Here is a 12,312-nt window from a genome sequence, read left to right as displayed (position 1 = left end):
AATGAAGGTAATTTCCTGGCAAAACCCCTGGGCTTAGTGAGCAACAGCTGTCAAAGCCACAGACGGAGACTGGAAACAATCTGTCCAGTGAATGAATGAATCGCACATTAAGCTATCTAATCGCTGGAATCCCAATTTCAAATGACCAATAATCCAGTGGAGAGCAGGTGTCTCAGACATGTGTTTCAACTCCACTGATATCTGGTGCCTCTATAGAGATATTGATATAGATAAGCACTTTTTATTTTTTTTTTACAGTCAATCTGATCTGTGGACATACAGTTGGTTAATTCCACGTGCTTTTATAAAATCTCCGATACTCTCTTCCATCTTGATCAGAGCACTGTCCAAATTTGTTTACCACAATGCAGGAGCCTCAGATCAACAAAGCCGTTTTTGGATGAATCATACCGGATAACTGGCCAGCCTGCCAAAGCCAGAGACAATGCCAACCAAAACAGGCACACGCAGAGGGTGGCCACTTTTCTTTGGTGTGACGAAGAGGCCTTTGTTAACATAGAAGCAGTGTTGAGGTAGCTTGTTGCTTTGGTCCCATGCAAAATGCTTTAGGTGCAAGGGTTGAGGATTAGAAGAACTAAAATCAATAGAGGGTAGGTCGGTAAACTCATCAGACTAAGTGTCTGTCGCTGGAAGGCTGGGTTCCTTTACAGCTTAATGGGGATTTGGTTGCCATGCAGGTTATGGACAAACTGCTGCTTTTTGATGAATGATAACCACTTTCATGCTACTAAAGGTTATCACGTTAATCAGTTTCATGGAAGGACTGTGTCAGGACACATCAGGACGAGATTTTGTCAACAGTCAGAATTTGCCAAAAATAACAGCCGGAGCTTAAGATTTGGACACCATGAAACTATTAGGATCAAGGAAAACTTTGATACCCAAGCCTCCAGCTTCAGGATTTCCTAAATTAGCATTAGTGCAACATGCGCTATTACTCTGTCTTTGTCTATGTCTAGAGATATACACTACATGAATGAAGCGATGGAGAGGAAGATGAGTTTAAATGGGAAAGGGGAAGTGACACAGGGCTGCAGAAACACTACTGCATCAAGTCAGGGGCACTGGAGTGTTTGTTGTTGTTGTTTTCAGAGTTTTCATGAGCTGCGATGGAGAGACTACGTAATGTACAGAGTAGAGGTGTACCTCTGTTGTTCTATTCACCATCATCTACAGAGTCAGCCAAGAGAGGAGAGAATGGGCAGTTAGTGTGCAAAAAACAGAAAAAAGGGCCTCCACTGATATGAAGTGGAGGAGCAGAGAGAGGGGAGAAGGAGCTCAGTACAAGATCATAAGATCAGTGCTGTTATCAAGATTTAGAAAGGTAAGATTTTAAGTTAGTATATATTCAAGAATAAACAAAAATGTACTTCTGCTCCTTTGCCCCTTCTGCAAAAACAGCATCAAAAGCAAATTCAACCAAGAAAGAAGAAGAAAAAAGCATCGAGAAACAAAAACCAAGAAAACCAAAGGCATCAAAAATCAAAGAAACTATTGAACATTCAAAAAATCAAACAGATTAGAAACAAAAAGAAGAAAAAAAAGCAACCAACTGATGATCCACCACCAGAGACTGGCTGCATCAGCGCCGTCACTCACCTTGGACTCGACGTCCGCGTTGTGGTCGTTCTGCAGGAGCAGGGCCGCGGCCTTGGTGTCGTCCTTGCGGGCAGCGATGTGCAGGGCAGGCAGGCGTACCTTGCCCTTTGTATCGTTCTCCAGCAGCAGGGAGACCACCTGGTCATGGCCCTGCTGGAGGGCCACCGCCAGAGGGGTGAAGCCATCCTGCGTATGAGGGTAGAGAGGAGTCACTGGGCTGGATGGGCGCTGTGATGCGTTACTGGTAATGGAGCTGATGTGGGATGCTGGGTGTGACTGGATGGATGACATGATCATCCATCCAGTCACACCTACAGGTTTGGAGCAGGTAATGGAGAGATTATGCTGTAATATTATATCTTGCTGAATTATTATTTAGCTGCAGGGTTAGAGGGAAGCATGCAAGACCTCTGAATCCTATAGAAGTTTTAAAAAAGGTTGAATGCATGTGTTATTAATAATCCAATGAATTAGTCTGAGAACTGTATAAAACTTGATTTGGTTTTGCATAAATGTCAAGAAAACAAGGAGGAGGTGACTTTTTTCTATCAAACCTCTTGTTTCAGTTTCACATGGCGCTTTTGGGAGCTTTGGAAAAAAAGAGTCATCTAAATACTTTGGCTTTTCAACTTTGGAGTTCAACCTTTAGACCGTCTGACCTGCTAAGGGCCCACGTGTCAAACAGCTTCACCATATAGAACACTAATGTAAGTTACGTAACGAGAGGATGGGGTGGAAAAGGCTCACATCTATCTCCTACACATATCACCCTTAAGATGCATAATTCAGCTGAAAGCTTCCTGCCACATGTCTGCATACTGTAAGTCTGAATGTGTGTGCGCAGTAGTATTTGTGTGTGTGCAGATGAGCCTGCATTCATATATCACGTTCACACAAGTACTAGATCTGAGTGCGCATGTGCACATGTGCAAAAATACTGTGTGTACGTGTATGCATGTCCTGAAGAGCATCCCATGTTTTACCATGTAGCCCATAGATGTAAACCAGTGGACTGAGAGACTTGCTGGGATATTCCATTAACCCCGTCAGCTATTTATCTCTGTATGTGCATATGCTTGTGTATACGTGTGGTGACTAGTAAGTATATGTGTGTATGGGTTCCACAGGCTGAGCAACGTAAATCAGAGCAGTAACAGCAGCAGCAGCCGTGGAGGAGAGGCAACGAGCGGAGCGGACCTCATCTGTGACCCACTCAAGGTCACTCTGCCTCCACCACCATACACTACCAATCAATGAAGCTCTGCCTAGTCCCTCATCAAGAGATGGGGACCGAGGGAGGAGGGGAAATGGAGAACGGGGCAGGCGGAGGAGGATGGTGGAAAGACAAAAGGGGTAGACAGAGCGAGAATGTGAGACAGAAAGGACGAGAAAGAGACGGACGAGGAAGAAAAGAAAGGACAGAGAGAGACAGAAACAAATGGAGACACAGGCAGATGCAGAGTGAGTCGGGTCGGGGTGATAAAAGGAGGAAGGATAGAGAGGAGGAGAGGAGACGAACGTGGTTAGTACGACAGATGTAAAAACCATACATGACTGAGGCAGAGAAAATGCATGGAGACATACTGTAACACAGTAAACACAGGACTGGCACACATACACATATGAGCACACACACGCAATAACAAACACACACGCATGCACAGTACCTCTGTAGCCATACTCTGGCTGGCGTTGTTCTCCAGAAGGAACCGTACCACCTCAAGGTGATTCTCCTGTGCAGCCATGTACAGAGGAGTGAAGCCATTCTGCACACAGCATGCACAAAAACACATTTAGAAACATGCTAAAACAGGGTAAGACTGAACTCTGCAGCTTTTCACATATGAACAACATCATAAAAACACTCTGAATGTAATGTAAAATGCCCCAGTGTGCCTTAAATGATGACTCTTACTATCAAATGATGACAGTGTAATTTTGGGAGTCATAGAAACTCAGTCAAAAAGATCACTGACAAAACAAATTGTTTAGGTAAAGTTGGCGCTTTGAGCTGCTGTTGCATCTCTATTGGCTGCTTCGGCGTTTAATAATACCAGAGAGAAAGAAACTTTTCCTCTCACCTTGATCTGACAGAGTTAAATGTAAAATGCAAAGACAGCGGTATCATGGGAGAGGCAGAGGCCTAGTTGGCGCAATGCCAGATTCTGTCAGCAAGGATGTTTCCACTGAGTGATTCCCTCAATGTCAGAGGCTTCATGATACAGTATCACCCAAAACCGCACAGCAGCGTAATAACGTTGAAGTTGTTTAATGTCCTAAATGCACTGTAGACCACCAGGACATTGTGTACATGTCTCTGTGCGCGTGCATGTTGAGCGTATCCCACCTGAGATTGTGCGTTGACATTGGCTCCGTTAGTGACCAGCTCTTTGACGACTTCCGTTTGGCCAGCCAGCGAGGCTATGTGCAGAGCGGTGTTTCCTTTCTGGATTACATGGAACAACCAGAGGAATGTGTGTTAAGCTCTGTCGCACCTGTCCCACCGTATAGCATGCGTGTGTCTGTGTGTGTGTGTGACTGTTTGCCATTATAGTCTGTATATATCCATGTCAGTATCCATGTGCCCCAGTGAATCCCTTCACACCACTTTTTGTCCCGCTGGTGTTCCAGCTCTGGCATCCCCCTGCCTGCACTGCCAACAATGTGTCACTTCCGATGCCTCACGTCCCACACATAAATGATCTCGCGCTGAGCCTCGGCCATAAATAAAACTACAGGAGGCTTTTTATGAGCCTGCACAGGTCCTTGTGAAGGCAGAGTTGACCCTCAGCGGGTCCGCTGACCGCGTGATTCTGGGCTCCGGGTGACAAGTGCTGTTGCACAATAGTGATCACCTGTCACATGCACTGTATACTGTAGCATGGAAATCAGATAGCCATGCCTTCTGAGGCATGAGCAGATTAGTAAAGAGACAGATAAGACTGATTGGTATATAATGTAGCTGAGGACACTTTTCTGGAGTGCAAAACAGTAAGACCAATTCTATCATCAGTTTATAAACTGAGTCATAAACTGAAATAGTGTTACTTTATCACGGTTGACAGGCTATCTGATTATGCTTTCTTATAGACACTTAGGGCAGACGCAGACTTGTACTAAATTTATTATTGCTTTTTTCCCATGGAAACTTTTATAGCAAATATATTCATAGAAATGTCTCCATGCCTGTACAGGGGGTGAAACAATGTTATGATATAATACAGCCTAATGCAATATCTCTGCAGTACACAGAATAATACGTTATATGTTGTTGAGAGCAGTACTGATTGAAGTTTATTTTAATTCTGGAACAACTGAAGTGAGAAAATGTTGAAGTGATGCAGTCTTTTGCAACACTAAACTTATGAACACCCACTGTGACAGCTTATTTATTTATTCAGTGCTGACTGACAACAAATACATTTTTTCCCCAACAATATCTGTTCTTGCAAGAGAGTATCTGCTTGTACCAACTAAAGCATGATCACCTTTCTTATGGCTATGTTCACAGCGGTCGATCAAAAGAGCACTCCACTGATTTAAAAATGTCCTCTTATAACATTGTCAAAGCCTGCTGCCTACATTACCCACAATGCAACACAACTGCTGACAGTTCAGTGAGAGATTTGTGTATGTTATGCTAGTAGCGGCTAAGCCTCAACCATCAACGCTGACCACCTCAATACGACAAAACCGTACAGTTGTACATGAATTATGTACTTTCCACCACTGTTTCTAGCAGAGAGGGGTTGCACCATGAACACCATTACAGCCTACAAATATTTGAGAATAAATTCTTCTGTCTGTTTCATTCTGAACATTGAAAGCTTCACTAAACAATCCAGTAAAACACCAGCAAAAAACGTGACAGCACAGTTAAATCCACATCTCTCTCACAGTCTCAACACCGTAAGCTTCGCAAGGGTTGCGTTTGGTACAGACCTGCTCAGGGGCAATGAACCGAGGACGGGGCCTCATGTTTAATTCTCCCACAACAACAGCAGCACAACATTAGGGGCGGATACACAATTAACTTTCAACACCCACACAGTCTAAATTAAACACTCTGTGTTACTAAATCGAGGTGTCCTCGGCAGCACTGACTCCCTGATTGTCTCCGTCGGCTGCATAAAAAACAAATTTAGAGGGTGCAGGCAGGCAGTGGATTCCCAAGATCTCAAACTAATCCCCCAGCATCCTCGGGGTCACAATGGAGAGAGGTTTTAATTGGGGGGATTTTCTCCTTGATCTTGAATATTTCATTGTGTCCTGTGTTTATGTCAGCACGAGGCATGTGGCCTGTGGCAGGGAGGCCGAACGAGACGACGAAATGGGAGTGAAAGCCTTCTGGGCTTAAATCTGGATAATGTTTTCAGTGGCTCTCCCTCTCCACTCCTTTATCAGAGTAAAGATGCTTCAAAGGAAGAGACCCTCTCTTGATGGATCGTAACAAATGACATCATATTGTACAGTACATAAAACAAAACCTCTCTTCTTCTTTATGACACATATTTCCTATGAATACATTCTAATGTTATCATATTGAGCTCCTTTTGATTAATTCTGACATACATTTCATTTCGTTTTGCTTAATTCTCTCACTTTTTCCAGCAGCTATCCCCACAGGGATCATTAAATATTGATCGAATATTAAACCCTAATGAAGGCTGCACACTTATAGTAGTCATACTGTAGCTGCATGCCGTTTAAACCCACAGTGCAGCCATGTTTTGTTCTGGATCAAAATGTAGTCCTCTGTAAAATCACCTGAGCTCTGATGGGTGACAGGGTGGGCCTTACCTTCGTGGCTGCATCCACAGCAGCTTCAAGCTTCAGCAGCTCAGCAACAACCTCTACATGCCCCTCTTTGGAGGCTAAATGGAGAGCGTTCAGACCATTCTGAGAAAGAAACATATTTAGTGGTGTAGCTGCACCTCGTGCACCAGGATGTTATGTGTAATGGAAGGGTTATGATCATAAAATATTCCATCTAGAGGATTGAACCTGCTTGTTTGGCTAGACATGAGGACCTGAGGGCTCAATTTGAAATTTGCAGCAGTACGGTGTAAGCATGTTAGAAAAAAATAACTTGATATTCTTCTTGAACCCAAAAGGGGGACAGAACATTTTAGTTTCCTAATAACAGCGTCAGAAAACATACCTGATTGCAAATGTTGATCTCAACCCCAGACTTGAGGTAGTCGAGGACCTTTTCAAGGTTCCCTGCCCGGGCAGCTCGCAGGTAACTGGCATTACTGTCAGACTGGAGAGGAGAAGAGAAAAAGAGGCAGACAAGAGAGACAGAGAAAGAGAAATTCAGACTCTGGCCACATGCTTACCTGCATTGGATTAAGCACATGGGAGAACAAAAGCACATACAAATGCCAAAATGTTACTGTACCAGGTAGAACTCTGTCATAATGTCTTAGACATCCAAAAACATCTTAATAAGGGAAAAAACAAAGCCAAAATCCACACACACAGTAGGTCCATTGTTCCAATAAAATCAATACAGTGAAGTCCACTGGTGTCTCAAATCAAGATAAAGCTAAAATGCAACCATCTCAAAAAGCAAATCCACGAGAAAGCCGGCAGAGCCACAGCATAACATCCCAATAACCATCGTTATCCTCCGTCCCCCATCAGATCCCACCGGACAGCTATTCCAGCTTTGTTAAATCCAAATGTCTCTGATTCCCAAAGGTAGGAAGTTCAGCGACCGGGTGGTCCTTCCAGCTGCCACAGAGACGTCCTCCCTTCCACAGAGATCTCCTCTGAACCCACCAGGAAAGCAGTTGTGAGTCTATATGTCGCTGTGCTCCGAGAAGCCGAGCTTTCTCTATTCTGCCTGCCTGTCCTTTATTACACTACAGAAATAGGGCTTTGCACACCAAAATAAAATGATGAGGCAAGCATGTTTTTGCCCCATAACAAATGTGATGTGCACGTGTGTGTGTGTGTGTGTGTGTGTGTGTGTGTGTGTGTGTGTGTGTGTGTGTGTGTGTGGAAGAGAAGGGGAGGGGGAGAAATGGATAGAAGGACGAGAGCCAACAAAGAGCAAGAAAAGGAGACAGAAGAGACGGAGGCTGTTTCTTCTCCGTGTTCATGTTAACTCCCAGGACATCGGGTTTGACATAAAATGACACACAGCAAACTCTGCACATTTTGTGTCCCTTCTTCGCAGCAGCCTCGCAAACAGCATTTTGTAAAAGTCAGCACTGGAGCTGCTGAGAGCAGGAGCGAGAGAAGCTGTGATACGCTGTTCCATAATAGAGGCTCAAAACCCAAATTCCCCTGAATTATCAAAAGCCCAGACCTGCTAAATTTAGCCTTGTGTCCAGAGACACTTAGGATAAACTCAGCAGGGCCAAACGCTACGAGCCGTTATCCAACATTGTACTCTCCGCCTCCCCCCTCCGCCCTCCGCCGTGCTTTTCCAGAAATAACTCTGACGAACATAGAGGGATCTGACCCAAAGCCAAAATGTGAGTGAACAAGGCATCCAGCATCAGATTGTTCCACTGATAGGCTGTACAAAACTGTAAGAGGAAAATATTTGTGTTTGTGTGTTCTCATGTATACGCAAACAAAATAATGGCAGATACAGCAGTGTTACTGGAAACAAAGTCATTTCCTGCTTAGAAGAGACCACTAAGCAGCCAATCAGCCAACATCTCGAAACGTCTTCTTCCTTTTTCCACAGCCCCGACCCCCAGAGAGCTGCTTGATAGCACTGACCCACTGATGATATTTCTGTTCTTGTGGCCTTGAGAAAAGTCACTATATAAAAGACCGTGTCACTGAACCAGCACAAATACGAGCCATGGTTCAAGAGCAATTCCGACAAAAATATACAAGCGTGTCCATTAAGAGACGCACATGCAAGAGGTGACATTATAAAAAAAAAATTGAAGAGGCATCATAAAAGCTTAAGACTATTCACAAAGACGCAGGGTGTTGTGAGCAATCATGTGAAGGCAGCTGCAAAGAAAAATAAATAATAAAAAATCATTAATATTGGCACAGCTGCACTGTACAGTGAAATAGGCCACTGACTGTGAAGACTCATAAACATCCAATGCAGTGGCCTGGATCTCCTGTTGCCTAATTACAAAATGCTTTAGAGACATCGGGGATATGCAAATGAACGGCCTCAGCTTCAGAACTCCTTTGCTTGTCTACTAGCTTGTTTTTAATTTCCACATAGATGAACAGCAAACTAATCAAAATTCAAAAACACACCAGTAAATTACAACAGCTGAAACAAGAACTACACACTGCACTCCCAGACCGAGGTCTTGTAAGACATGGACACCAAGAATCAGCGTCCTTCTTGACGACCTTTGGATCCCATCCAGTCTAAAACCAGCCAGCAGCTCTCTGTCATCGCGCTGTCACACCTCAACTCTGACACCGAAGTAAACTCGCTGCACTTTGTCCACGATAACTGCACGTTAAAGCTGCACATCCAGTGATGCCAGCATGATTTATAGTGGCTGCTGCTTACAAGAGGAATGAAAACAATGTCTTTGTGATGAATCGTATGATTATTATATTTATGGATTTTCACATACTTCAATTTTAATTATAAGACTGGTTTCTTTCTTTGTGTGCATTTTATATTTTCATATTTACCCATCATTCTTTATTTTCATTAATTTCTTTAGTATTATTTTCATGTATTTATCTTCTTGTATCTTTAACCCCTCTGGTAGAGCACGAGTCGTCATTTGCTGTTTTTAAATGGGCACTATGAATAAATTCACTCGACTTTCTGCAGCACTCCAACCTCAAGGTCATCTGAATATCTCACTCTTGTCTGTCTTTAAATGTAATGTTTTTACTTTCTTATTTACTTCAGTGTTTTAATCTCTTAATTTCACAGGTTGCAAATTAACATTCCAGAAAAAAATATGATACTGATAGATGGCTGTATTCAGTTTGTCTGTGTATTCTGTATCTGTGCCTATTAAATAAACCACACAAAAATAAAATGAATAAATAAATAAAATATGTGCAGCGTGTGCGAGCCTACACATGCCAACACTTGTCCAGTTGCTTACATAACCGACATGTGTGTAAAATGCCTGTGTGACCTGCGACTCTCAGGCTTTGTTGAGTGTCACCAAATGCTTCATCGCTCTGAAAGCAGACATTGAAATACATGGCTCACACGGCTGTGGAGTGATTTACACTGTCAAATATCACCTAAGTTAAATATGATATGTAACGCTATGGTCTGCTTTGAATAATTCAACGCAAATCTTTAATAGAAGTCCAACAGTTAGTTTGGACATACGACAACAATGAAATATTAACACACACATGCTCTTGCTCTAGAAATAGATAGAGTACATCTCTAAAAATATGGAGGTCTAAGAGCATTTTTAAATTTTGCAGGTTTTTTCAACAGTTACCATTTTGCAGTAATCTTTTATATATCACGCAGCGTTCGTTGCTTCTACTTCAGCGTCTGCCCGAGCTTGAGTGGCAACAGATTTAGCAGTCTTCATCCATAAGTCACCATTCATTGCTCTCGTCAGTTTATCCCTTAATGCTCGCAGTGAAAACCAGTGACCAACACGTTCAGCTCTCCATGCACATCCCATCTACGTCCAGCATGAGGGTTCTTGAAGTCTTTGTGAATGAAGCATTACACAGGACGGGGCAAGAGATTAGTAAGAGAAATATCATTAAGCCTCCACAGATCAGAGGTTCAAAGAAAATGGGGCCATTAAAGACTAGGTTAAGCCTGAAGGAAAGCAATAATCTAATGTTAGATTGAAGGGAGAGGATGAGAGAGAGAGAGGGACAGAGAGAGAGAAAAATCTGACACACAAGTGATAACCGGAAAAGCTGAGAATTATATCATTCCCAATTACAGTCTCACAAAGTCCAAAATGCAGCTAATTTCTGGGTAAGTCGCTGTAAAAATGACAATTAACCATCTCAGCTCTAATTAAAAATGCCCTCTGGCCACTGACTGGTGTCTGCAGATGCTGTTTAAAAGGGAGAGAAAAAAACGGAAACACTACATAACAGTGAAGACTTAGTTTTGCCAGTTAAAGGGCTGGAAATGTAGGTTTGATTAGCAGAAGAAATACAGAGTCAAAGTCTGATGAAAAACAATGCGCACATTGTATCATTCGCTTTTATGAGAACCTGATAAGGTGTATTGATTTCCTGTATACTAACTGCCAAGTACAAAATAAAACAAAGTGTATCTGTCATGATATCAAACAGAGGCTGGACAGTCGGTTTGGAGATTCATGAGGTTTTGGAGCTGCAGAGCATTTGTTTTCATTTCTGCTGAATCTGTACTTGGCACTTCTCCTCATGACATCAACGCTGGGGTAGTCGAGATGGATAGAGGATATTTAGATGTATAAAGACTGATAACCCCGGCGGCCAGACTGCGATGATGTCAGTTTGGCACTCTGCACCGAGCATGTAACCAAACAACAAACCCATGCAGCATTTGGCGCTGCATCCATGTATAAGGTAGCGTATATCGACACATAAATGTCACAAAAGGACAGTGTTCACTTTAAAGACATGCAGGCAAAAATATGCACGCATTTGTAATGTAGACACACATGTTGCTGTAGGCTCCATGTGAACTGAGCGAGCTTAGAAGAGGAGAGCCAGACCAGCAGCGGCCGCATTGTTTCACTTTATCCCCTTCTGTACTGACAGCACAAAACAGACAGAGCTCCACCAGCACAAAGCCGGGGGCATCCAGTGGCAGACCACAACACGCAGAGGTGCCAAAGAACCTCACCCCACCAACCACCACATCCTTTTCGCCGTAAACTATCAAACTTCTCAAATCCCCCAACCTGCTCGGTCCCTCACAGCATCTTGATTTCACTCTCTCTCAAGGATATAGCAAAGCTATTGATGACTTAATGCCCCCATTTCACTGTCAACATGCTCATACTAGAAAATCATTATTAAAGCCTCAAGAGGTATGAATGCAAATCGTGTTATTGGCAAGACAATGAATCTATAACTGGAGTCTTTACATTTAAGAGCCTCCTCAGATTTCAATGCGCAAGATTTTCTGTGTGCAGTGCATCAACATCTGCGCCACAGCTCTCCTGACCGCACATATCGTACACTGTTGTCTTAAGTATCAACATCACTCGAAAACATCCCTCTATTGTAGCTGCTGATGGAAAGTACCACACATTTCAGTAAGCTCTGTAAAGAGGAGTAGTTCAGTGGGTCATGACTCCTAATGGCCACTTGGAGAAATGATTGTGAGAGGCAGAATGAGTCAGTAAATGAATGTCTGAATGAATGAGTAAGTCAGAAAATCACTTCCTGGATCCATTAAGTGTTACATGACTGAAAAGAGTTCAATAAATAAATGTTTCTGAGAGCATTCTTCGCTGAAAGAAAACTTTACTGAGAATAGATCATCAGCGTATTACTGTGCACAGTCTGCTTTTTAGAGCTTTTTCACTGATAACAGATGTCTGCTATGGTTGAAAATGACAATATGAGAGCAGAGGGAGTAAACCAAAAAGCAGGATGCAGGATGGAGCGCTGAACAATGAGCAGAAACTAGCGAAAAAAGCTCCAGAAAGCTCCAGATTCAGGTAACAATTCCCTGTATGGGAATATTGTTTTAACATTGTCATTTGATACATTCTTATTGTAATTATCAATATACCACTTAAGGTGAAT

At 42.9% G+C, this 12,312-nt stretch overlaps 1 protein-coding gene across 38 annotated transcripts in view; it reads right to left on the bottom strand.

Annotated features, from left to right (window-relative positions):
* Nucleotides 1-12,312, bottom strand: part of LOC139340857 (ankyrin-3-like) — a 125,261-nt gene that overhangs the window by 55,448 nt on the left and 57,501 nt on the right. For 27 of the 38 annotated variants that reach the window (XM_070976931.1, XM_070976933.1, XM_070976932.1 and 24 more), the window contains exons 2-7: nt 6,782-6,883; nt 6,421-6,519; nt 3,968-4,066; nt 3,288-3,386; nt 1,621-1,806; nt 1,168-1,191 (exon numbers count right to left, since the gene is read on the bottom strand). In XM_070976931.1, coding sequence (XP_070833032.1) covers nt 1,168-1,191; nt 1,621-1,806; nt 3,288-3,386; nt 3,968-4,066; nt 6,421-6,519; nt 6,782-6,883 — 609 coding nt within the window. The remainder of the gene's footprint in view (nt 1-1,167; nt 1,192-1,620; nt 1,807-3,287; nt 3,387-3,967; nt 4,067-6,420; nt 6,520-6,781; nt 6,884-12,312) is intronic. The other 11 variants (XM_070976936.1, XM_070976935.1, XM_070976901.1 and 8 more) reach the window with 1 other exon arrangement.

This window comes from Chaetodon trifascialis, chromosome 13, assembly GCF_039877785.1.
Source record: "Chaetodon trifascialis isolate fChaTrf1 chromosome 13, fChaTrf1.hap1, whole genome shotgun sequence".
NCBI classification, from domain to species: Eukaryota; Metazoa; Chordata; class Actinopteri; order Chaetodontiformes; family Chaetodontidae; genus Chaetodon; species Chaetodon trifascialis.
The sequence above is the reverse complement of the archived record's forward strand: the minus strand, read 5'-3'. Positions and strand labels throughout refer to the sequence as shown.